This window comes from Anomaloglossus baeobatrachus, chromosome 5 (genome assembly GCF_048569485.1).
Source record: "Anomaloglossus baeobatrachus isolate aAnoBae1 chromosome 5, aAnoBae1.hap1, whole genome shotgun sequence".
NCBI lineage: Eukaryota > Metazoa > Chordata > Amphibia > Anura > Aromobatidae > Anomaloglossus > Anomaloglossus baeobatrachus.
Window position 1 is genome coordinate 68745014 of NC_134357.1, and position 24487 is coordinate 68769500.

General features: G+C 47.2%; 1 protein-coding gene across 1 annotated transcript in view; it reads left to right on the top strand.

Annotated features, from left to right (window-relative positions):
• The window catches only part of LOC142312631 (scavenger receptor cysteine-rich domain-containing protein DMBT1-like), a 660637-nt gene that overhangs the window by 532018 nt on the left and 104132 nt on the right, over positions 1-24487 (top strand). The window contains exon 18 of the mRNA XM_075351627.1: positions 8012-8031. Coding sequence (XP_075207742.1) covers positions 8012-8031 — 20 coding nt within the window. The remainder of the gene's footprint in view (positions 1-8011; positions 8032-24487) is intronic.

The window sequence follows — 24487 nt, forward strand, 5'->3', positions numbered from 1 at the left end:
GCGTGCCTTTCGCCTCCCCTGGCTGACCCAGGGGAAGAAAAGTCCTCTGAGAGCCATGACTTGATCATCTTGGTTCTTTTAGAAACACAGCCAGGGGACTCCAACCACAGTCTCCCTCGTTGCCATTAATTGGGCCACACACACCCCACTTGACTGTCATCAGTTGATCCCCTTTTCAAAATGAAAAAGATGCTTTGCATGAAGCACTCTCAAAAATACGCGTGCCTTTCGCATTCCCTGGCTGACCCTGGGGAAGAAAAGTCCTCTGAGAGCCATGACTTGTTCATCTTGGTTCTTTTAGAAACACAGCGAGGGGACTCCAACCACAGTCTCCCTCGTTGCCACTAATTGGGCCACACACACCCCACTTGACTGTCATCAGTTGATCCCCCTTTTCAAAATGAAAAAGATGCTTTGCACGAAGCACTCTCAAAAATACGCGTGCCTTTCACCTCCCCTGGCTGACCCAGGGGAAGAAAACTCCTCTGAGAGCCATGACTTGTTCATCTTGGTTCTTTTAGAAACACAGCCAGGGGACTCCAACCACAGTCTCCCTCATTGCCATTAATTGGGCCACACACACCCCACTTGACTGTCATCAGTTGATCCCCTTTTCAAAATGAAAAAGATGCTTTGCATGAAGCACTCTCAAAAATACGCGTGCCTTTCGCATTCCCTGGCTGACCCTGGGGAAGAAAAGTCCTCTGAGAGCCATGACTTGTTCATCTTGGTTCTTTTAGAAACACAGCGAGGGGACTCCAACCACAGTCTCCCTCGTTGCCACTAATTGGGCCACACACACCCCACTTGACTGTCATCAGTTGATCCCCCTTTTAAAAATGAAAAAGATGCTTTGCATGAAGCACTCTAAAAAATACGTGTGCCTTTCGCGTCCCCTGGCTGACCCAGGGGAAGAAAAGTCCTCTGAGAGCCAAGACTTGTTCATCTTGGTTCTTTTAGAAACACAGCGAGGGGACACTAACCACAGTCTCCCTCGTTGCCACTAATTGGGCCACACACACCCCACTTGACTGTCATCAGTTGATCCCCTTTTCAAAATGAAAAAGATGCTTTGCATGAAGCACTCTCAAAAATACGCGCGCCTTTCGCGTCCCCTGGCTGACCCAGGGGAAGAAAAGTCCTCTGAGAGCCATGACTTGTTCATCTTGGTTCTTTTAGAAACACAGCGAGGGGACTCCAACCACAGTCTCCCTCGTTTCCACTAATTGGGCCACACACACCCCACTTGACTGTCATCAGTTGATCCCCCTTTTCAAAATGAAAAAGATGCTTTGCATGAAGCACTCTCAAAAATACGCGTGCCTTTCGCGTCCCCTGGCTGACCCAGGGGAAGAAAAGTCCTCTGAGAGCAATGACTTGTTCATCTTGGTTCTTTTAGAAACACAGCGAGGGGACTCCAACCACAGTCTCCCTCGTTGCCACTAATTGGGCCACACACACCCCACTTGACTGTCATTAGTTGATCCCCTTTTCAAAATGAAAAAAATACTTTGCATGAAGCACTCTCAAAAATACGCGTGCCTTTCGCCTCCCCTGGCTGACCCAGGGGAAGAAAAGTCCTCTGAGAGCCATGACTTGTTCATCTTGGTTCTTTTAGAAACACAGCGAGGGGACTCCAACCACAGTCTCCCTCGTTGCCACTAATTGGGCCACACACACCCCACTTGACTGTCATCAGTTGATCCCCTTTTCAAAATGAAAAAGATGCTTTGCATGAAGCACTCTCAGAAATACGCGTGCCTTTCGCATCCCCTGGCTGACCCAGGGGAAGAAAAGTCCTCTGAGAGCCATGACTTGTTCATCTTGGTTCTTTTAGAAACACAGCGAGGGGACTCCAACCACAGTCTCCCTCGTTGCCACTAATTGGGCCACACACACCCCACTTGACTGTCATCAGTTGATCCCCTTTTCAAAATGAAAAAGATGCTTTGCATGAAGCACTCTCAGAAATACGCGTGCCTTTCGCATCCCCTGGCTGACCCAGGGGAAGAAAAGTCCTCTGAGAGCCATGACTTGATCATCTTGGTTCTTTTAGAAACACAGCCAGGGGACTCCAACCACAGTCTCCCTCGTTGCCATTAATTGGGCCACACACACCCCACTTGACTGTCATCAGTTGATCCCCTTTTCAAAATGAAAAAGATGCTTTGCATGAAGCACTCTCAAAAATACGCGTGCCTTTCGCATTCCCTGGCTGACCCTGGGGAAGAAAAGTCCTCTGAGAGCCATGACTTGTTCATCTTGGTTCTTTTAGAAACACAGCGAGGGGACTCCAACCACAGTCTCCCTCGTTGCCACTAATTGGGCCACACACACCCCACTTGACTGTCATCAGTTGATCCCCCTTTTCAAAATGAAAAAGATGCTTTGCACGAAGCACTCTCAAAAATACGCGTGCCTTTCACCTCCCCTGGCTGACCCAGGGGAAGAAAACTCCTCTGAGAGCCATGACTTGTTCATCTTGGTTCTTTTAGAAACACAGCCAGGGGACTCCAACCACAGTCTCCCTCATTGCCATTAATTGGGCCACACACACCCCACTTGACTGTCATCAGTTGATCCCCTTTTCAAAATGAAAAAGATGCTTTGCATGAAGCACTCTCAAAAATACGCGTGCCTTTCGCATTCCCTGGCTGACCCTGGGGAAGAAAAGTCCTCTGAGAGCCATGACTTGTTCATCTTGGTTCTTTTAGAAACACAGCGAGGGGACTCCAACCACAGTCTCCCTCGTTGCCACTAATTGGGCCACACACACCCCACTTGACTGTCATCAGTTGATCCCCCTTTTAAAAATGAAAAAGATGCTTTGCATGAAGCACTCTAAAAAATACGTGTGCCTTTCGCGTCCCCTGGCTGACCCAGGGGAAGAAAAGTCCTCTGAGAGCCAAGACTTGTTCATCTTGGTTCTTTTAGAAACACAGCGAGGGGACACTAACCACAGTCTCCCTCGTTGCCACTAATTGGGCCACACACACCCCACTTGACTGTCATCAGTTGATCCCCTTTTCAAAATGAAAAAGATGCTTTGCATGAAGCACTCTCAAAAATACGCGCGCCTTTCGCGTCCCCTGGCTGACCCAGGGGAAGAAAAGTCCTCTGAGAGCCATGACTTGTTCATCTTGGTTCTTTTAGAAACACAGCGAGGGGACTCCAACCACAGTCTCCCTCGTTTCCACTAATTGGGCCACACACACCCCACTTGACTGTCATCAGTTGATCCCCCCTTTCAAAATGAAAAAGATGCTTTGCATGAAGCACTCTCAAAAATACGCGTGCCTTTCGCGTCCCCTGGCTGACCCAGGGGAAGAAAAGTCCTCTGAGAGCAATGACTTGTTCATCTTGGTTCTTTTAGAAACACAGCGAGGGGACTCCAACCACAGTCTCCCTCGTTGCCACTAATTGGGCCACACACACCCCACTTGACTGTCATTAGTTGATCCCCTTTTCAAAATGAAAAAAATACTTTGCATGAAGCACTCTCAAAAATACGCGTGCCTTTCGCCTCCCCTGGCTGACCCAGGGGAAGAAAAGTCCTCTGAGAGCCATGACTTGTTCATCTTGGTTCTTTTAGAAACACAGCGAGGGGACTCCAACCACAGTCTCCCTCGTTGCCACTAATTGGGCCACACACACCCCACTTGACTGTCATCAGTTGATCCCCTTTTCAAAATGAAAAAGATGCTTTGCATGAAGCACTCTCAGAAATACGCGTGCCTTTCGCATCCCCTGGCTGACCCAGGGGAAGAAAAGTCCTCTGAGAGCCATGACTTGTTCATCTTGGTTCTTTTAGAAACACAGTGAGGGGACTCCAACCACAGTCTCCCTCGTTGCCACTAATTGGGCCACACACAACCCAATTGACTGGTATCAGTTGATGCCCCTTTTCAAAATGAAACAGATGTTTTGCATGAAGCACTCTCAAAAATACGCGAGCCTTTTGCCTCCCCTGGCTGACCCAGGGGAAGAAACGTCCTCTGAGATCCATGTCCACATTGTCAGTGGACAGACACGTGTGCTTATCTGCCAGCAGACCCCCAGCAGCACTGAAGACAGGTTCCGAGAGAACGCTGGCTGCAGGACACGACAAGATCCCCAAGGCGTACGTGGCAAGCTCAGGCAATTTATCCAGATTGGAAGCCTAAAATGAGCAGGGCTCAAGTTGCACAGTAATGGCATCGATGTTTCCTTGCATATACTCATATATCTGTGTCTTCTCCTCTTTTTCCTTTTCCTGCTCTTTTGTTTTTGCATGAGTATATGTCCTTGTCACTTTTCCATGTGTTTGTGTTGTGTTGTGAGTTGTTTGTCACCTTTTGGACACCTTTGAGGGTGTTTTCTAGGTGTTTTTATGTGTTTGTGATTCCCTGCCATTGTTTCCTATGCGGTTCGAGTGGTTCGCCGAACCGTTTTGCCGAACCGAACTCGAATGAGACCTCCATTCGCCGAATTGAACTTGAGCCGAACCGCGGCCAGTTCGCTCATCTCTACTCGTTACTCGGCAGTCTTCAGCTGTTTTTGACAGTGTTCACAGTGATGTCAGTGTTCACACGAGTCCATGAGGTTTGGACTCGATTGAATTTGACTGTCACTGTGCGAGTCACGCAGCAGTATCACCCGGCATGGCACACAATTCTCTTACAGGAGCGGGTCGGCTGCATGTATTTCTATGCAACTAACCTGCTCCTTTCAGGGGAGCATCAGGCCATGCCGGGTGATTCCGATGTAAGACTCGTACAAGTCATATGCAAGTGGAATGCTACCCTCAGTGTCAGCCTGCTTCTCACTCTTTATAGACGCTTGTCTTTACAGAGTAATGAAGCAGAGATGACAATACTCTCCACACTTCTCACTCTGTATAGACGCTTGTCTGTACAGAGCGATGAAGCAGACCTGACAATGCTCTCTCTGTGGACTACTTCGGACTAAAGATTTTTTTATAATAAAGATGGAGTCTCTAAATGTTTTTTTGTTTCATTTCTAATAAAAAAAGTTTTTCTATATGTTGTGGTTTTTTTTTACTGTTTACTAGAAATTCATGGTGGCCATGTGTAAGTTGACGTGACGCCATGAATTTTGGATTTAGTACCAGCTGAGAATACAAAGCTGGTATTAACCCCTTTATTAGCCAGTGTGCCACCGCCATTGGGGCTGCTGGACAAGCCGGGTAAAGAACCTGGAAATGGCGCTAAGCAACAATGCGCCATTTCCAGGGGCAGGTGCGGGCTGCGGTTGTTATTGTGGGGGCTCCAGAATGCTTGGTACTTACCACGCTGAGAATCCCAGCCCCCAGCTGCCTGGTTTTACCTGACTGGTGATCAAAATATGACGGGATTCCACACATTTTTGAAAATTATTTTTTTAAATAATTAAAAAAAATAATGAGCTTCCTGTATTTTGATTGCCACTTAAGGTAAACCAAAGCAGATGGGGTTGGCAACCCATAACCATCCTCTTTATCTGCTCTGAGAATCAAACATGCAGCAGAGCGTTACATCATTTTTTTTAATTATTTATTTATTTTTACACTACAATATATATATACATGCTATAATGTATGGGCTGGTTTCAGGTTACTCCAACAGCCAATCACAGTTGCCCACTCTGTGACAGCATCTGTGATTGTCTGTTATTTTACCAGTGAAATAAAACAACAACACAGAGAGAAAAATATTTTTTTAGAAATAAAAGAAAAGACATTTAGGAGCGTCTTCAGCTCTGCTACATCTTTGTGAGGAGACAAACGCAGGTCTGCTCACACAAACTCAGCTGAGAGAATGAATGATGAAAGATGCTGGAGTTGTCTGCTCAGGTATAGTCAGATTAAAGAAATTCTTTTTCATCATTTGTTACCTTTCCATGTTTTAGCATAGATGTTAGAGTTCAGGTAGATCATATTTTTAAACTGTCTACAACTTAGTGTACTCCCACAGACTGCTACTCCTACAGTGTGGCACCACAAACTGCTCACAAACTCCACACAGTTTGCCATGTGCCAAACAACAGACTCTATTAAAGAACCATGTGACCTGTCAGCCACATGTCAAACACACCCGTGGGAGAGGTATGTGATTATCCAGACCTGTCCAGAACACTGGCTATTCCTAAAGGGAACCTGACCCTTAAACACAAGACCAAGACTTGTGGAACTACAGGTTCCATAGGGACATCTTAAGGTTCATTCCGCAGGGGACCTTCTTCACTGCGACACATAGTGACCATTTACAACATTTGTGGTTGCTATTTCACTATATTTATTTTTGAAATTGTATTTACTTTCTAATTTTTTTTACTGTCATTTTAATACTGTTTTACTTAGATGCCAAAGCACAAGTAAAGCTTCTATACACACATGCTCTGTCACAAAGGAGTGATTGATGCAGGTCCCATGACAAGTATCCACATTTGTTTTAAGAATTTGGATCAGACTGCTGTCAATGGAGAGTTGGGTCACTTGTGGGGGTTTCTGCTGTTTTCGCATGTCAGGGACTCTTCAAATATGACATGATGTCCACAATATATCAAAGCCAAAATGGTAGTAAAAAAATCAAATAGCATACCTCCCATTCCATGTCTTGCCAAGAGTCTAAACAGCAGTTTTCTACTACAAATTGGGTGTTAACAAACTCAGGAGAAATTTCACAACCATTTGTGTGGTCCATTTTTTCCTTTAAATCTTGGAAAAATTAAAAATTTGAGGATAAAGCAGCATTTTTGTCGGAAAAAATATAAATTTTCATTCTCACGTCCAATGTTATAACTTTCTGTGAAGCACCTGTTGGAACTAGATGTTTTCAATACCCATATATGAATTCCTTGAGGGGTGTAGTTTGCAATATGGCTTCAATTTTTTTTTTTTTTTTGCTGCTTTAGCATATTAGGGGCTCTGAAGATGCAAAATAATGTCCACAATCTATTTCAGCCAAAATTACGCTACAGAATTTAAATGCCACTACTTTCTATCCAATCCATGCTATGTGCCAAACAGTAGTTTCTGACCGCATTTGGAGTATTGATGTGCTCAAGAAAATTTCACAACTAATTCTTTGGTTAATTTTCTGCTCTTACTTTTGGGAAAATGAATCATTAGAGGCCACAGTAACAATTTGTTGTTTTTCAATTTCATGTCCCAATGTTGTAAAAATCTGTGAATGACCTACAGTATGTGTTCAATATGCTCAACACACACCTCAATGAATTTCTTGTGTCGTGTAGTTTCAAAGATCACTTCTGGTGGCTTTTTCTGTTTTGGCTCACTAAAGACTGCACAAATGCAACATGCTGTCTGCAGTCTATCCCATTAAAAATGGTCCTCTAAAATACAAATAGTGCTTTTTCATTCCGGGCCTCGGATTCTGGATGCATGATCCGGATTCAGCAATAAAGTAAAAATAAACAAAACTAATAAGCGACAGTTTCATGCTTACCGAGACTCGGTGTAATGGCGGCACACTGCTTCCGGGTCGCGCATTCATGTCCTGTACTGTGCATCGCATACACACAGATTTCCATATTTTCCCCGCCTACTGACCGTCCTCTCATCTGTGATTGGTTCCAGGCTGATGCGCCCCCAGTCTGTGACAGCTCTGCCTGCAATCATCACTCATTGCGGCTCAGTAATAGGCTACACTCAGAGCTGGCAGTCTATTGCTGCTAGCTGTGAGATGTAGCAGAGCTGGATGTGCCATCGTGGGACCTCGTGTGGATTACTCCGGACATGGAGGGCTGTGTTTGGGCTTAATAAAGTGGTGAAGGAGAGTGCGTTTTGTACTTTATTCCAAATAAAGTATTTTTCTCTGTGTGTGTGATGCCCTGGACTAGTCAGGTCGTCACATGGTTCTGCACAATCTTTCTCTCCCCGTGGAGGACTCAACACCCCATGGTTCTGGGTCCCCATCTTGCAGTACTGCCTCCACCAGGATCCACAAATCCTAGTTACACCTTGCAACACACTCTGTCAGGCACACCAGTGGGCTGCTTAAGCTGGAATAAGGCCGCCCTCCTAGGGGTCAGGCAGGGAGGTGGGAGGTGATAAGTCAGTTGGCTCCAGGGGAGCAAAGGGAACAGAAGTAGCTTTCGAGCTGTGAGGAGCTCGGAGGGAGCTGGGAGTTGGAGCTCCCAGGGAAGAAGCAGACTAGGTCGCAGACGCTGGTGTGGACCCGGAGGAGTCAGAGACCCAGTCGCGGGAGATTGTGACTGGGTGCTTGGCTAGCCTTGGAGGATAACCAGCAGACGCAGTTCAATAGCTGGGCTGGGATCGAAGGCACGTCGAGGTACATGGACCCTAAGTCGGGGAGAAGCTTCAAGCAACCTGGCAATTAACCTGCGGAGGACAGGGCCTATATGGACTGTTTCCACAAATCTCAGAGATTAGGGGCACTAGCGCAACGAGTGGGATAGGGCTTTCCAAGCAAAGCAGCCCACTGAAATCCGAAGCGTGAGCCTCTGAGAGCAAGCTCCTCTGCTACTCTTAGCAGTGAGCGGGGCCCGGAAAGCTCCAAGCTAATGGGCCACTTTAAACACTCTAAAACTACTGTGCCAGGAGGCAGACCACAGACCACCAGGCAGGTCTGCAGGGGAAGGGTCGCGGACGAGCTCCCCAAGAGGGCAGCGGCACCCAGAGACTTGGTTTTCCACATTGTCACTGTCTGATTTCTTGCTGAATGAGTACCTGATTAACCCCTGCAACCAGCGAGCCTGTGCTCCCCCTACACTCCCCCTGCACTCCATCTCACCATCCAGATTCCCGGGGCTTTTCCCTACCCGTGGAGGGTGATGTCATCTAGCTGCCCCAGTCCATCACTCCGGGTACTCTCAACAGCAGTGGCGGTGCTCCCTATTGCCGCTCACCACGGGTGGTGTCACGAACTATATACATCCCCTGTAAATAACCCCCTTCTTCAATCGGGTGTGACCCTTAGCCCCCGGGTCCGGAGACCCTTGAGTCACAAGTAATGACGTCCACATCCGAGCAGTTCGACCGCTGCCAGGGCATTACATGTGCTTATTTACAGGTTTGTGTGATGCAGGTATCTCATAGACGCCTGTGACATCATAAACCTAGGGCTTAGTAGCAGCTGTGCACTGCTTTTAACCCCTGCTATTACCCCGATTTCCACCGCACCAGGGCAATGGAAAGAGCCGGTAATGCACCGGGATTGTCACAACTAGTAGATGCGGCAATACCGGGAAGCTGCGGGCTTAGAATATACCAGCCCCCAGCCGGCGTTATCATGGCTGGGGATGAAAATTGGGGAGACTGCATGTGCTTTTTTTTAATTGGTTATTAAAAAAAAAAGTCTGATATCACATGCACGTTCACCATACTGACCCGCAGACACTTGTACTGCTTTTACCACCCACCAGTCAACCTCTCATCTGTTATTGGTTGCAGGCTGATGTGCCCCAAACCTGTGAGAGTTCTGCCTGCAGTCATCGCTCATTGCAGCTCAGTAATAGGCTACACTCAGAGCTGGCGGTCAATGGCTGCTAGCTGTGACATGTAGCAGAGCTGGATGTGTCGTCGTGGGACCTTATGTGGATTATGCCGGAGCTGCAGGGTGTTGGGGCTTAATAAAGTGGTGAAGGAGGGTGCGTTTTGTACTTTATTCCAAATAAAGGATTTTTCTGTGTGTGTGTTTATCTACATTCATTTTCAAGTTGTTGATGCAGGTATCTGATAGACGTATGTGGCATCACAAACCTAGGGCTTAGTAGCAGCTGTATTATTAACCCCTCATAACCCCACCGAATCAGGCCACCGGGAAGGGCCAGTATCGCACTGGGATTGTCACATCTAATAGATGCAGCAATACCGGGCAGCTGCGGGCTAAGAATACCAGCCCCCAGACGTCATTATCATGGCTGAAGATGAAAATTGGGGGGGACCACACATCGTTTTTTTTAATTATTTATTTATATAAAAAAAAAAGCCGGAGTCACACTTGTGAGGGATACACTGCTTTCCCTGCCCACCGGTCATCCTGACGCCTGTGATTGGTTGCAGTCAGGTGACACGCTGCCACTCCTGGTGGGGGAACATCTAACTGCAACCAATTACATGAGCCGATGGGACGGCAAAGTAGTAAATATTGAATTGTCGGCTCCGGAAGGGAAAAGTGTGACCCGGAAGGAATTTGACTCCATTACACCACCTCTGTGAGTATGTCACGCTCGCTCCTACACCCCTATCACCACCACAAATGTTTCTGATCTCCAGATTCCGGTCCCCATTAACTTATATGGGCACCGGATTTCGGAGCGGATTGGACTCTTTTTAAAATCTGGCAGTGATCCACCGGTCCCGATTTTCGGTGGGTTCAATCAACTTGATTTCTGACCACAAATCCAGTATTAACGCAGTCACCATAAATTGCACAAACAATTGGGAGGTCCTTTTTCTTCTTCCACTCTTAAAAAAATAAAAAATATGGGACCAAAGCACATTTTTGTGGAAATAACTAATTTTTCCTTTTTATGTCTTCTTCATATTAATTCCTAGAAGCACCTAAAGGGATAGCTAACTTTCTAAATATGGATTTGAGTACCTTCAAAAGTTAGTTTTGAAAAAACTTGTCACTTTTGGGCCTTTTTGAAATGTAGGTAGCTAAAAGTAACTTTAAATGTGAAGTGGTCCAGACTCCGTAAAATAACATATTTTGTAAAGTTTGTGGCAAAAATAAAAAAATCACTGTTAAATCGTTAACCCCTCTACATTTTGAACAAAAAATACAATTCAAAAATGATGCTGATGTAAAGTAAGTATTTGTCAAATGATCCATACTAATTATTTTAAGTGGTATGAAATTAAAAAAGCTCATTTTTGGCACACCGAGATGCCAAGACTAGAGTTGAGCGCGGTTCGCGGTTCTCCAGTTCGCGGTTCGAGTGATTTTGGGGGCTGTTCTAGATCGAACTAGAACTCGAGCTTTTTGCTAAAGTTCAATAGTTCTAGTTACGTTCGAAAACGGTTCTAGCAGCAAAAAGCAGGGCTTTTTACAGCTACAGTGTGCAGGGAGCCATCGCTGGTAGCCTGCCAGAAGCTGGTAACCAGGATAAACAATGGGTATCCAAGCAAAGCGCTTTGGTTAGTAACCCGATATTTATCCTAGTTACTTGTGCAGGGAGCCGACACTTCCCCGATCAGCTCGCTCTGCCCCCTCCTGCACGCGGCATGCACACACACACACACACACACACACACACTCACACTCACCTGTCCCCAGCCATGCAGTCCACGACACTGACGTCCTCAGCGCCACATGGCCCCGCTAGGCTCCACCCACTTTGCACTCCGCCACCAGCACACATGGCCCCGCTAGGCTCCGCCCACCTGGCACTCTGCACACATGGTTCCGATAGGCTCCGCCCACCTGGCACTCTGCAAACATTACCCCGCTAGGCTCCGCCCACCCGGCACTCTGCACATATTACGCTGCTAGGCTCCACCCACCTGGCACTCTGCACACATGGTCCCGCTCAGCTTACCTGCGGTGATGAAGTCCCGCCCTCCCGACCTCAGCGCTGTCACTGTCCTCCATGGCCGCCACTTGTCACATCACCTTCTGTCGCTTCCAACCCGAGACTAGTGGTGACGTCACGGGCCGCTCACGATACTTGGCTGTGAAGGCGGCGGTCATTGAAGTCAGTGACAGGTGCTGTCAGCAGTGCAGGAGATCAGCGCAGGTAATGTACCTTGCTCCTGACAGCAGCACTTGTCATCCCCTGCAGTGACCTGGGCTGACCTATTGATGTTAGCTCAGGTCACTGCACTGCTCTCCCAGTCAATGGGGAACATCCTGCTCTTCATTGACTGGGACAGTGTGGATCATCATGGGAACGCCTTGGATTACAGCAGACCTGGATTTGTTTTTCTTTCTAATAAATTGGTTAAAGAGGGAATGTATTGGGGAGTGTTTTTTCAAATAAAAATGTGTTTGTCGTCTATTTTTTTTTATTACTGACTGGGTTGGTGATGTCGGGTATCTGATAGACACCTGACCTCACCAACCCCAGGGCTTGATGCCAGGTGACATTACACATCTAGTATTAACCCCATATATTACCCCGTTTGCCACCACACCAGGGCACGGGATGAGCTGGGGCAAAGCACCAGGATTGGCGCATCTAATGGATGCGCCACTTCTGGGGTGGCTGCGGCCTGCTATTTTTAGCCTGGGGAGAGCCCAATAACCATGGACCTCCCTAGTCTGAGAATATCAGACCCCAGCTGTCTGCTTTACCTTGGCTGGTGATCCATATTTGGAGTGACCCCCACGTGTTTTTTTTTTTTTAAATGATTTATTTAATTTAAAATAACAGAGTGGGGTGCCCTCAGTTTTGGATTACCAGCCAAGGTGAAGCTGCCAGCTGTGGTCTGCAGGCTGCAGCCGTCTGCTTTACCCTAGCTGGCTACAAAAATATGGGGAACCCCACGTCATTTTTTTTTTTCATTTTTTTGGCTAAATACAAAGCTAAGCACCCCTTAGTGCCAAATGAAAGGCACCAAAGGGTGCAAAATTACAAAATGCAGGAGAGTGGGATATTATGTGTCTTTCTGCCATTCTAATGACAGAAAAGACTGATATGAAGTGTACAAGCATAGGAAAATCACCAGAGCGCTCTACGCTGTGAAAAGCAGTAGAAAATGGCACTGGAGGGAACATGTGACCGCCTCATGTAGGTTGAAGCTATGGATCCTGGGAAAAATTTATGTATTTTCCCTCCTTCAGTTTTTTTGCAGTACGCAAAAAAAACGGAAGGCACACGGATGACAAACAGATGACATACGGACCGTCTACGGAACGGAAACGGATGCCACATGGATGCACCCGTGGAAAAAAACGGACTGTTTTTTTGCAAACCGCAAAAATGGATCGGTCGTGTTAATGTAGCCTTATTCTGATCTGCCATTTATAAACAGCAGGCAGAAATAAGTGAATAGCGCCCCTCAGCGTCAGAAAATCTCCGTGGTTTCAGGGGTAGCTGAGACCCTGGAGATCATGATTCAGGACGTTTTTTCCGGTCCCCGCTCACGTGATCACAGGTATACACCGTATACCGATGATCACGTTATAGTAAATGACAGCGTCGGTAAAAAATTATTTATTTCCCATCTGGCATGAACAAACATGATAAATCTCCTCCCCGGTCCCCTCTGGTCCCCCGGTGTCGCCAAAGTGCCCCCCTGACCCCCTCCCAGAAATCCAAGATGGCCACGCGCACAGCAGCGCGCCGGCCGCATTCACCCTACTCCTCTGATTTCTGTCGCATGTGCCATGACACATGCGACAGAAAACTCCTCCCCAGGCCCTGCCAGGTCACCCCCTATAACCCCACCGGTGTTCCCCGGTGTCCCACGGTACCTGTGCGGGCGCTGATCCCCCGCGGCCCTCTCCTTCACAATAGATGCTGCTGCATGCACAGAGCGGCTGTCAGCTCAGCTTCCTGTGTTCAGACACAGTGAGTGGTGGTTATTCACCTGTAAGCTAAACGGACGGCACGGTGGCTCAGTGGTTAGCACTGCAGTCTTGCAGCGCTGAGGTCCTGGGTTCAATTCCCACCAAGGACACCATCTGCAAGGAGTTTGTATGTTCTCCCTGTGTTTGCGTGAGTTTCCTCCGGGTACTCCGGTTTCCTCCCACACTCCAAAGACGTACAGATAGGGAATTTAGATTGTGATCCCCAATGGGGACAGTGTTCCCAATGTATGCAAAGCGCTATGGAATTAATAACGCTACATAAATGAATAAATTAATATTATTACTGCAATTCCCTGCTCATGAGGTAAGGAACATAGTTGATCAGGAGAGCTATATACTACATTTCCAAATGGAGGTATTTGATTTTATAGTTGCCCTGCTGAACGACTACCAAACATGAGAGTCCGTTATACGCCACAAGAAAACACATCTAAATAGCAAATTCTGTTGTTAAGTATTCATTCAGCTGGATAACTGGACTTAAAGGAGTATTCCATCTCCAAGATCCTATCCCCAATATATAGTAGGTGGAATAGCAATAATATCAGCAAATACCAATATTTGGAAATGTAGAATAGTTCTCCTGATTAGGCATGCCCTTACCTCATGAGCACGGCATTGCATCTTTGGTTGCAACCGTGACGACTAGAGTTGAGCGCGGTTCGCGGTTCGAGGTTCTCCAGTTCTAGGCTCGAGTGATTTTGGGGCCTGTTCTAGATCGAACTAGAACTCGAGCTTTTTGCAAAAGCTCGATAGTTCTAGAAACGTTCGAGAACGGTTCTAGCAGCAAAAAAACAGCTAATTCCTAGCTGGCTTTCCGCTGTAATAGTGTAAGTCACTCTGTGACTCACACTATTATGAAATTTCAGTGTATAGTGTGCGGGAACAGCGCCTTCAGATCACTGCTGTTTGTATAATGGCGATCGCCATTTTTTTTTTTTCCTTGTCTTCCTTCCAAAAGCGCGCGCGTGTAGTGGGGAGGGCCATTGTGGCAGCCAATCCCAGACACACACACAGCTAAGTGGACTTTTAGCCAGAGAAGCAACGGCATGTGTGATAGGATGTCCATGTCACATGTCCCTGCATTATAAAAACGGACATTTTCCTCCAGCACGCCATTATCTGCCTTCTGCGTCCTTGGTGTCAGACATCACTGGCGCAGCTCCGTCCTGAGTCCTATCGCCGATACAGCTGTATGCGCTCCATACACAGCGCTGGACAGCTTAGGGAGAGCACTTTCTATCAGTCCTTTTAAGGGCTCGTACCGTCAGGGTCAGAGCCATAGGTGACAGGTCCTGAAAACAGAGACAGCGTCTGTGTAGCTAAGGTCCGGAATTTCCTCGCTGCATTTCCCCATTAGGAGGGAACAGAAAGGCAGGCTTCCATTCCTCTACCCAGAGCCCCACAATCCTGGCACTGTACCCTCCTGTCCTCTGCACACTCCAACTCATTATAACTAAGCCATTATACTAGCAAACACTGAGTGTACCTAGTGGCATCCTAAACGTGGCTATTGGACTTTTGTATAGTCCCACTAGTGCAAAGATATTTGCAGCACGTCTGCCTGCATTGCACACTCCAACTCATTGTAACTAAGCCATTATACTAGCAAACACTGATTGTACCTAGTGGCATCCTAAACGTGGCTGTTGGACTTCTGTACAGTCCCAGTAGTGCACAGATATTTGCAGCACGTCTGCCTGCATTGCACACTCAAACTCAATATAACTAAGCCATTATACTAGCAAACACTGAGTGAACTTAGTGTCATCCTAAACGTGGCTGTTGGACTGCTGTATAGTCCCAGTAGTGCACAGATATTTGCAGAGCCTCTGCCTGCATTGCACACTCAAACTGATATTTACTAAGCCATTATACTAGCAAACACTCAGTGAACCTAGTGGCATCCTAAACGTGGCTGTTGGACTTCTGTATAGTCCCAGTAGTGCACAGATATTTGCAGCACGTCTGCCTGCATTGCACACTCAAACTCATTGTTACTAAGCCATTATACTAGCAAACACTCAGTGAACCTAGTGGCATCCTAAACGTGGCTATTGGACTTTTGTATAGTCCGACTAGTGCAAAGATATTAGCAGCACCTCTGCCTGCATTGCACACTCAAACTCATTGTTACTAAGCCATTATACTAGCAAACACTGAGTGTACCTAGTGGCATCCTAAACGTGGCTATTGGACTTTTGTATAGTCCCACTAGTGCAAAGATATTAGCAGCACGTCTGCCTGCATTGCACACTCAAACTCATTGTTACTAATACATTATAGTACCAAAAATTGAGTTAACTTAGTGGCATACAAGAAGTGGCTGTTGTACTCCATTAGTGCCCCACTGGTGGCAAGCTATTTCTAGCACCACTGCATGATACCCTCCTGCTCTGTTTTTAATAAGCTATAATGATAGCAAAAAATACTGCCATTTAGTGGCATCATAGAACTGTCTGTTGTATTCCATTAGTGCCCCACTGGTGCCAAGCTATGTGCAGCACCTCTGCATGACACCCTCATGCACATTTAGCTATGCTAATTTTATAGCAAACTCAGGGAATTCCTTGCTGCATTTGATCATTAGGAGGGATAGAAAGTGAGGCTTCTTTTACTGTCCTGGTACCCACAGAACACGGCCACTGTACCCATCTGTCCACTTTTGCCACGCTATTTAATTTTCCCAAAGAGCTGACTCTTTTTCTGCCTTCCTAAAATTGTCTGGAATACTAAGTTAGTGTTCCTTTGCTGCCAAGCAAGGTACAACACATGTGCATTCTACTCTCCTTTCCATTTCTGGAATGCAATTATTAACTGCAGGTAGTCCAGCCAATCTGTGACGAAGGTGCAGGCGTGGATATAATGTAGCCTGCATCCAATGATGGTTCTCTCGATGTCTGACAGCTCAACAATATCTTCTGTTTCCACTTCCAAAACAAGTGATGACCTGCCAATCACACTCCCTGTTGCGGGTAAAGGAGTGGAAGTTCAGTGTGAAAAACCATGTGTGACTGCTGTCCCCACAGTCACAGAGGATGAAGAGCACGCAGATGCACTTGATGGGGCAGGCGGTGGTTGCACAGGCACGCTAGGCCGCATTGTAGCACAGTGAAATTCACATTGCGATTTATGCTTCATTTTAACTTTTGTACAGGGTGGGCTCCCCAGTATGCAGCAAAACCAGGCAACAGGAAAAGGACTCTAGGCAGTTGGGTTGATAAATGATTGTTTAACTTTACCAAAACAAACAATAAGAACCATGCATACAATTTAAATAATTGAACAATCTATTCTGTTGCCTACTACCTGCTAATCCCTCTGTGTAGCAGTAATTGTGTGTTTGTGCGTGTGTGTGTGTGTGTGTGCGAACACGACTTACCAGTGGCGCATCACAAGAGCTTCCAAGTTATCTACCTAAACATAGTCAAAACACATTACCCCCCCGAATACCCTTGTTAGCTGAAGCCTCACAGATAATGCAGATGATAACAGTGTGAATGCAAACCACACAGCTCTGCAACACAGTCATGGAAATCTTGAAAAGCAACAGTCAATGCAAACATGTGTTGCTGTCCCTCTATGATTTAAACTGTACATGACAATTTGACAGTGCAGAGGCAGCAAGTCTTATTGTCTATATAGTCGGCCTACCCAGAACAGATATGTGTTTTGCTAATAAAACAAAGTGTTGCGTGTCCGCATTATTGTCTGGGCAAAGCCTACCGTACCCGGGTACTGTGATGTCCAGTTGCCAGAAATACAGACTTTACGCTCCTCTCAAGGTAAACAGTATAGACAGCACCGTAAGAATGTTGGTCTGTGGCACAGGATGCTGCTCACTGACGTTACAGTGCTCATCATCAAAGTACAACACAACTCCCCTCACAATTGAACAAACTGTTTCCGCGGTGGCTCCTTGCTGTAACACACACCTTTAGCTTTTCTTTCTGTTCATAGACAGCATCTACAAGTTCACACCCGAAGAGCAATTTTTTATTGCTATAGTGACCAAAGGCAGATCCAAAAAAACAGCAGCCCCTTGTGTGTAGTCTGCAAAAATGCATGCAATGAACGGCAAATAAGCATATTGCGTTGACAGTTGATATAGCTGAGCAATACACCTTCACGCTGTCAATTCATATCCATGTGATACTTCATGGAGGATGTACTCAAAAGTGTGAGTTTTTGCCTTCTACTTACAGATTGTTGATAAATCTTACAGATTCCATGACTTGGGTGATCCTTTGCGATGTCCAAGAATTCACAGGCTAGGCAAGGCTTACAGCCCATGCGACCTGCATAGCCAACACGACTTCTGCTCAGAGGCAAAGTTGTGGCCCATGATTCAGTTGTTGACGTGCTTCCAGTACTTTGTCTCTGGCCAGGAAGATGCAACGTAACCTCGTCGTCAGTAGCATCCTCCTCCACCTCCTCTGCTGACCTCATCGACTGGCTGACTTTGGTTTGACAGTAAATGAGGTCTCCAACCTCATCAATAACCCTGTGTGTTTTCATTCCCCTTGTCCTGAGTCCTCCGAGAAAACCTCTTCCTGCCCTGACCGAATAGTAAAGTTGTCATTCCAATCAGGTATCTGTGCTCCTCATCATGTTCCCTATTGTCTCCACCACGAGGATTGACTTTTTGGAAATGAGGGTGTAGATTAGGCTCAGCACCTTCTTCATCGGGGCCTGGATCCCACTCACAAAGCTTCTGGCCATCTGCGCAGATCATTTCCCCTGTCTCATGGAACTCGCTACCTCAACACGTCAGATTATCTGCTACACCCGCAAGCTTCAAACTGAATCTGAAAACTCATCTGTTCAGGAATGACTATAACCTTCAATGACACCACCACCATACGTACTTGACGCTCAACCTACACCACTCTTACTGTCTCCTCCCAAAAATCCTTTAGAATGTAATCCCGCAAGGGCAGGGCCCTCTTCCCTCTGTACCAGTCTGTCTATAGTTACTTGTATATGTATTCTGTATGTAACCCCCTTCTCATGTACAGCACCATGGAATCAATGGTGCTCTATAAATCAATAATAATAAAAATAATAATAACTTCCTTGTCTGTACTCATTGCAGCTTTGGAGCAGACCTCTGATTCCCAGGCTATAGTGTGACTGAACAGCTATGCAAACTCAACCATGTCTGTTACCCCATACTCAGCAGGGCTGGTGGAAACTTGAGAGCTGTTAGGAAGCAAGTGCGATTGGATTGACACCACAGAGTAATGGAGTATTTGGGATCTTGAAATTGGGGTGGAGGAGAGGCCACTTTATGGAGCACTTCAGATCCATTGAAGCAGCTGCTGTTTTGGCCTCATATACATTTGTTAGCGATGGTCGTGTCCATGAAAAAAGGGATCATATCAGATTATCCATGGGAAGAAGTACACCTGTTCTTTTGGATGGTATTTGTTGTTACAAAACGGTGACGCCTTAAACGCAAGCAGCCTGCTGCGGTTTCAGTTCCGCCCAGGCATCAGCTGACATTTAGGCCTGTGCCTCGGGTTGTCCAGCTGGCTGCTTTCTCCTCCACGTCTAAGTGTGGAGAGGCAGCTAGTGCGCATGCGTGTGCCGATTTACCCCAGCCGCAGCCTAACTCCAGTGTTTCGCCTAGTGAGTATGCTCAGCCTGACTGTGCCATTCCTGAGGCTAAGTCTTCATTTCGGGCTACAGCGCATGTTCCCACACTTAGTGCGAAAAGCCTCTTTGCACAGGTACTTGCACTCCGTGCCGGGTCTAAGTCCTGTGTTGTGCCTAGACACCATGCTAAAGCTGATAGTCTTTTTTCAGAGACTGTATTTCATGCAACTGACCATGGTCAGGCACTTACTGCATCAGAAACTAGGTCCGGTAATGAACTCTTTGGCCCTGCCCCTAATGTGGGGGTCCCATATAGACCACAGGGCATCAGGTGTCCTGACGATGTGGCCAGGCCACTCCCAAATGGCTTGCAGAGGCCCGCCCCTATGACGTGTCACCTCATTATTGATGGTCAGACGATGACTGGTGAGGTGTTTGGGTCATGACAGCCATGAGGTCATCATTGAAGTTGCGGTTCCAAATAGGATGCTAGTTATGCCACTCATGACGTATCACTCTGCTTTTGTCTCCAGGATGTGCATTGTGGTCCACCCTGGTTTGGGGCGGACCCCAGTTATAAAAGGGGCTGGAGACAACAAGGAGGTGCGCAGTCTTCTATTATGCTCCGAAAGAGCACACCTCCATGTGTTGAACCCATTGCGGCTTTAGGCCAGAGGTAGGCAGGGATAGGGCGTCGATGCAGGCCGCCACCACAGTTGGTAACGCAGAACGGTTAAGACCAGCTCCTGTCCTACAAGTCCTGCTTGTAAAGCCCAGTGGCATTAACAGGCCTGCTGCTGCTGATGCGCCTGCTGTCCACAGGTGTGGCCCCAATGCACACGGTCAGTGTACTGAATGGCCCCTGTGATGTTAACAGGGAGTTCCTGGGCTGGGTGGGCGTGTGGACCCTGTGACGCTAACAGGGCTCCCAGTCTCAAGATCCGAGTGGCGTCTAACTTGGTTCAGGCTACTTTTAGTTTCATAGCCACACAGCTCTGTATCCTCCACCTAACCTTCCAGTTGCCAACCTCTCCTTTTCCATCTGGGAGCATGGTGGACACTGACTGCTGATGGGGATATATACCTTTCTCTTTCTTTTCTTATTAATTTTCGTTATATAGCGGTAACATAGTATATACCACCTTATCCAAATCTGCCAGTCCCACCGTAACAGATGGTGGTTCTTCATCAAATGTTACTTTTGCTTAACCACCAAACCCACGGACCAAAACTTTTTTCCCCTTTCCAACACACCTGTTCCCCTTTCCACCAGCATCTGTCCTTTTTCAACTCATTTTGTATATGACCAAAAGTTCAACTCTGCAGGGACACCGTACTCAATGCCATCTCAGCACTGCATCCAGCCCTAGGTCCCTCAGATGTGGACAAGTAAAATACCATTTCCTCCTATCCATGACAAAGCGTTGAGATTCATTCTGTGCAGCACTGGTGTTTAGTGGAAAAGCAGATCGAAGATTGCGTACCACCTTCTGAAGATACTCCTGTACACGTGCGTCCCTTTCTATGGCAGGAATTATTTCGCCAAATTTTGTCTTGGACCGGGGATCTAACAGTGTGGCAACCCAGTAGTTAGCATTACTTCGAATTCGTACAATCCGAGGGTCATGTTGTAGGTAGTGCAGCAAGAAGACGCTCATGTGTCTTGTACATCCAGGAGGACCAAGTCCTTGGTGTGTTGGTGGCAGAGAGGTGAGAATCGGGCCTCCTTCCTCTGCCCTCTCCCCCCAACCTCGCACAACCGAAATGTGAGCAAGCTCTCACTCATCTGCTGAGTCTTCCATGCCCATCGCAAGTTCATCCTCCATTTCTTCATGGCTCCTGCACCTTCCTCAACAATTTTTGCTGATACTATGCGCCCTTGTTAATCCCTATCCCCCACCATAACTGCTGCCTAGGTGCCGCTTACCGTATGGACCTTGTAGATCTTATTATCCCTTCTGCATATGACTCCTCCTGTACTTCCTCACCTTCCTCTTGGACCAACACCTGACTCCGAATAATGCTTACAGTGTGCTCCATCATGTAGATGACCAGAATTGTCACGCTGAGAATGGCATTGCCAGTGCTAAACATCTTCGTCGACATTTGTAAACTGTGTAGAAGGGTGCATAGGTCCTTGATCTGACACCACTCCAGCAGCGTGATCTGCACCACCTCTGGATCAAGTTAGCCCAGGGTATACGTCATACCGTATTTCAGCAGTGCTCTGCGGTGCTGCCACACACGCTGCAACATGTGCAGATTCCAATTCCTGCGTGTCGGAACATCGCATTTCCGGCGTTTAACCGCCAGACCCTAAGAATTCCGGAGCGATGAGCTGCTGGGTGCGAAGGATGAAAGTGAGCACATAGCAGCGTGCCCGCTGCACAAGGCCATGTAGGCTGAGATGGTATTTTAAAAATTGCTGGAGAATCAGATTCAACACATGAGCCATACAAGGCCCGTGTGTCACATTGCCCTGATGAAGGGCCGTAGACAGGTTTGCATCATTGCCACACCTGACTGTTAAGTCACCAACGTAGTCCATTCAATCAATTTGTACTCTGGTCCCAATGGGAAGACACCACACCCTTTTTTAGGCCCCTCCTGTCTGCAGACCACTGCCAGACAAAGCTTTGAACCTCTTGTTACTGTTACCCCCAGTTCAGTTTTATGAGTTTGTGTGCTTGTTACCTGACTACGTTTCCTGCTTGCTGTTTATGTACCTCGTTGGCCGATCCGCATTTCACCTCTGCTTGTTTTCTGATTAAGTCCTGGCCATCCCATTCTGTTCCTCTTCCTCAATTAATGTTTTTGACCCTGCATGACTACTATTCTCTGGAACTGCAGCCTTCCACAGGTATTGATCAACTTGGGCCTTGTGTAATTCCAAATCACTGTATAGGGGTTAAAGGGTTTCAGGGTTCTGGGTGTCCAGCTTGGTGAGTGGCTTGCCTCTAGCCTATCCTTTACAGCCCATCTGAGTATGTCGATCCAGGCAGGCATTACACCGTGCCCTCTGCAGAAGGCCATGTAGGCCGGGATGGTGTTTTAAAAATTGCTGGACAACCAGGTTCAACACGTGAGCCATACAAGGCACGTGTGTCACATTGCCCTGAAGAAGGGTCGCAGACTGGTTTGCATCATTGTCGCACCCGACCTTCCCTGACTGCTGGTTGAGTGGAGACAACCATTGATGAAACTCGGTCTCACTCTCCAGAGCTAACCGTCCACAATTCCTCAGCGGTGTCTCACATTTCCCCTACATTTCAAAGTAAACATTTGACCGCCTGATAGCCTTGAGCTCTGCTGCCAGCATAGTAAGGAGGTGTGTGGGATTCCTTGGGCGCAGTTCCAAGGAAGGGTGGCCTGACGACACAGGGTTTGAACCGAAGTGGAGGACCCACACGAAGTTGAGGAGGCAGAAGCAGTGGAGGAACTTGTACATACAGAGGAAGGATTGACACACAAGTCGTGGGGACGGCAAGACTTGTACAGCAAACCCTTCTCCATCTCTCACCATAGTTACCCAGTGCCCAGTTAGCAACATGTAACTCCCCTGTCCATGCTTACTGGTCCAAGTATCTGTGTTGAAATGCACCCTGTCACACACAGAGTTTCTCAAGGAATCGGTGAGGTTGTGTGCGACCTACTGTGGTAGCGCGGGCACGCCTTTCTTGGAGAAGGAGTGATGACTGGCCATCGGCTCTTGGGGCACTGCAATGGGCATAAGGTCTCAAAAATCCTCAGTCTCAAAAGGGTGTAAAGGCAGCCTTTCTGTTGCCAATAAGTTGCAGATGATGAAACTCAACCTCTTAGGCATGTCATGCCCTTCGAAAATCTTGTATAACACAGCGAGGGGACTCCAACCACAGTCTCCCTCGTTGCCACTAATTGGGCCACACACACCCCACTTGACTGGCATCAGTTGTTCCCCCTTTTGAAAAAGAAAAAGATGCTTTGCATGAAGCACTCTCAAAAATACGCGTGCCTTTCGCCTCCCCTGGCTGACTCAGGGGAAGAAAAGTCCTCTGAGAGCCATGATTTGTTCATTTTGGTTCTTTTAGAAACACAGCGAGGGGACTCCAACCACAGTCTCCCTCGTTTCCACTAATTGGGCCACACACACCCCACTTGAATGGCATCAGTTGACCCAATTTTCAAGATGAAAAAGATGCTTTGCATGAAGCACTCTCAAAAATACGCGTGCCTTTCGCCTCCCCTGGCTGAGCCAGGGGAAGAAAAGTCCTCTGAGAGCCATGACTTGTTCATCTTGGTTCTTTTAGAAACACAGCGAGGGGACTCCAACCACAGTCTCCCTCGTTGCCACTAATTGGGCCACACACACCCCACTTGACTGGCATCAGTTGACCCAATTTTCAAGATGAAAAAGATGCTTTGTATGAAGCACTCTCAAAAATATGCGTGCCTTTCCCGTCCCCTTGCTGACCCAGGGGAAGAAAAGTCCTCTGAGAGCCATGTCCACATTGTCAGTGGACAGACGTGTGTGCTTATCTGCCAGCAGACCCCCAGCAGCACTGAAGACAGGTTCCGAGAGAACGCTGGCTGCAGGACACGACAAGATCCCCAAGGCGTACGTGGCAATCTCAGGCAATTTATCCAGATTGGAAGCCTAAAATGAGCAGGGCTCAAGTTGCACAGTAATGGCATCGATGTTTCCTTGCATATACGAATATATCTGTGTGTCCTCCTCTTTTTCTTTGTCCAGCTCTTTTGTTTTCGCATGAGTATATGTCCTTGTCACTTTCCCATGTGTTTGTGTTGTGTTGTGAGTTGTTTGTCACCTTTTGGACACCTTTGAGGGTGTTTTCTAGGTGTTTTTATGTGTTTGTGATTGCCTGCCATTGTTTCCTATGCAGTTCGAGTTCGGTTCGTCGAACGTTCGACGAACCGAACTTGAACGGGACCTCCGTTCGACGAACTGACCTCGAGCCGAACCGCGACCGATTCGCTCATCTCTAGTTACGACATGGACTCTGCTGCTGTGGACCCGGGGAGAGTGGGTGCAGATTCATTGCACCCACACTCCTCACATGGAGGGTCTGCACTCCTAGAAAATGGGGGATATGTTCCCTGAGCATGTCCCCCAATATTCTAGACGGTCCAGAGTCGTCCTGGGACCCCTTTACTTTTTTTTCTTACAATAAATTGGTGAAAGAGGGAATGTTTTGGGGACTGTTTTTTCAAATAAATTTTTTTTGTCGATTTTTTTTAATAGTACAGACAGTTTATCATGTTTGGTATCTAATAGACGCCATGACATTACAAACTGCTGGGCTTGATGTCAGGTGACTTTACAGCTAGTATCAACCCCATTTATTACCCCGTTTGTCACTGCACCAGGGCACGGGATGAGCTGGGGTGAAGCG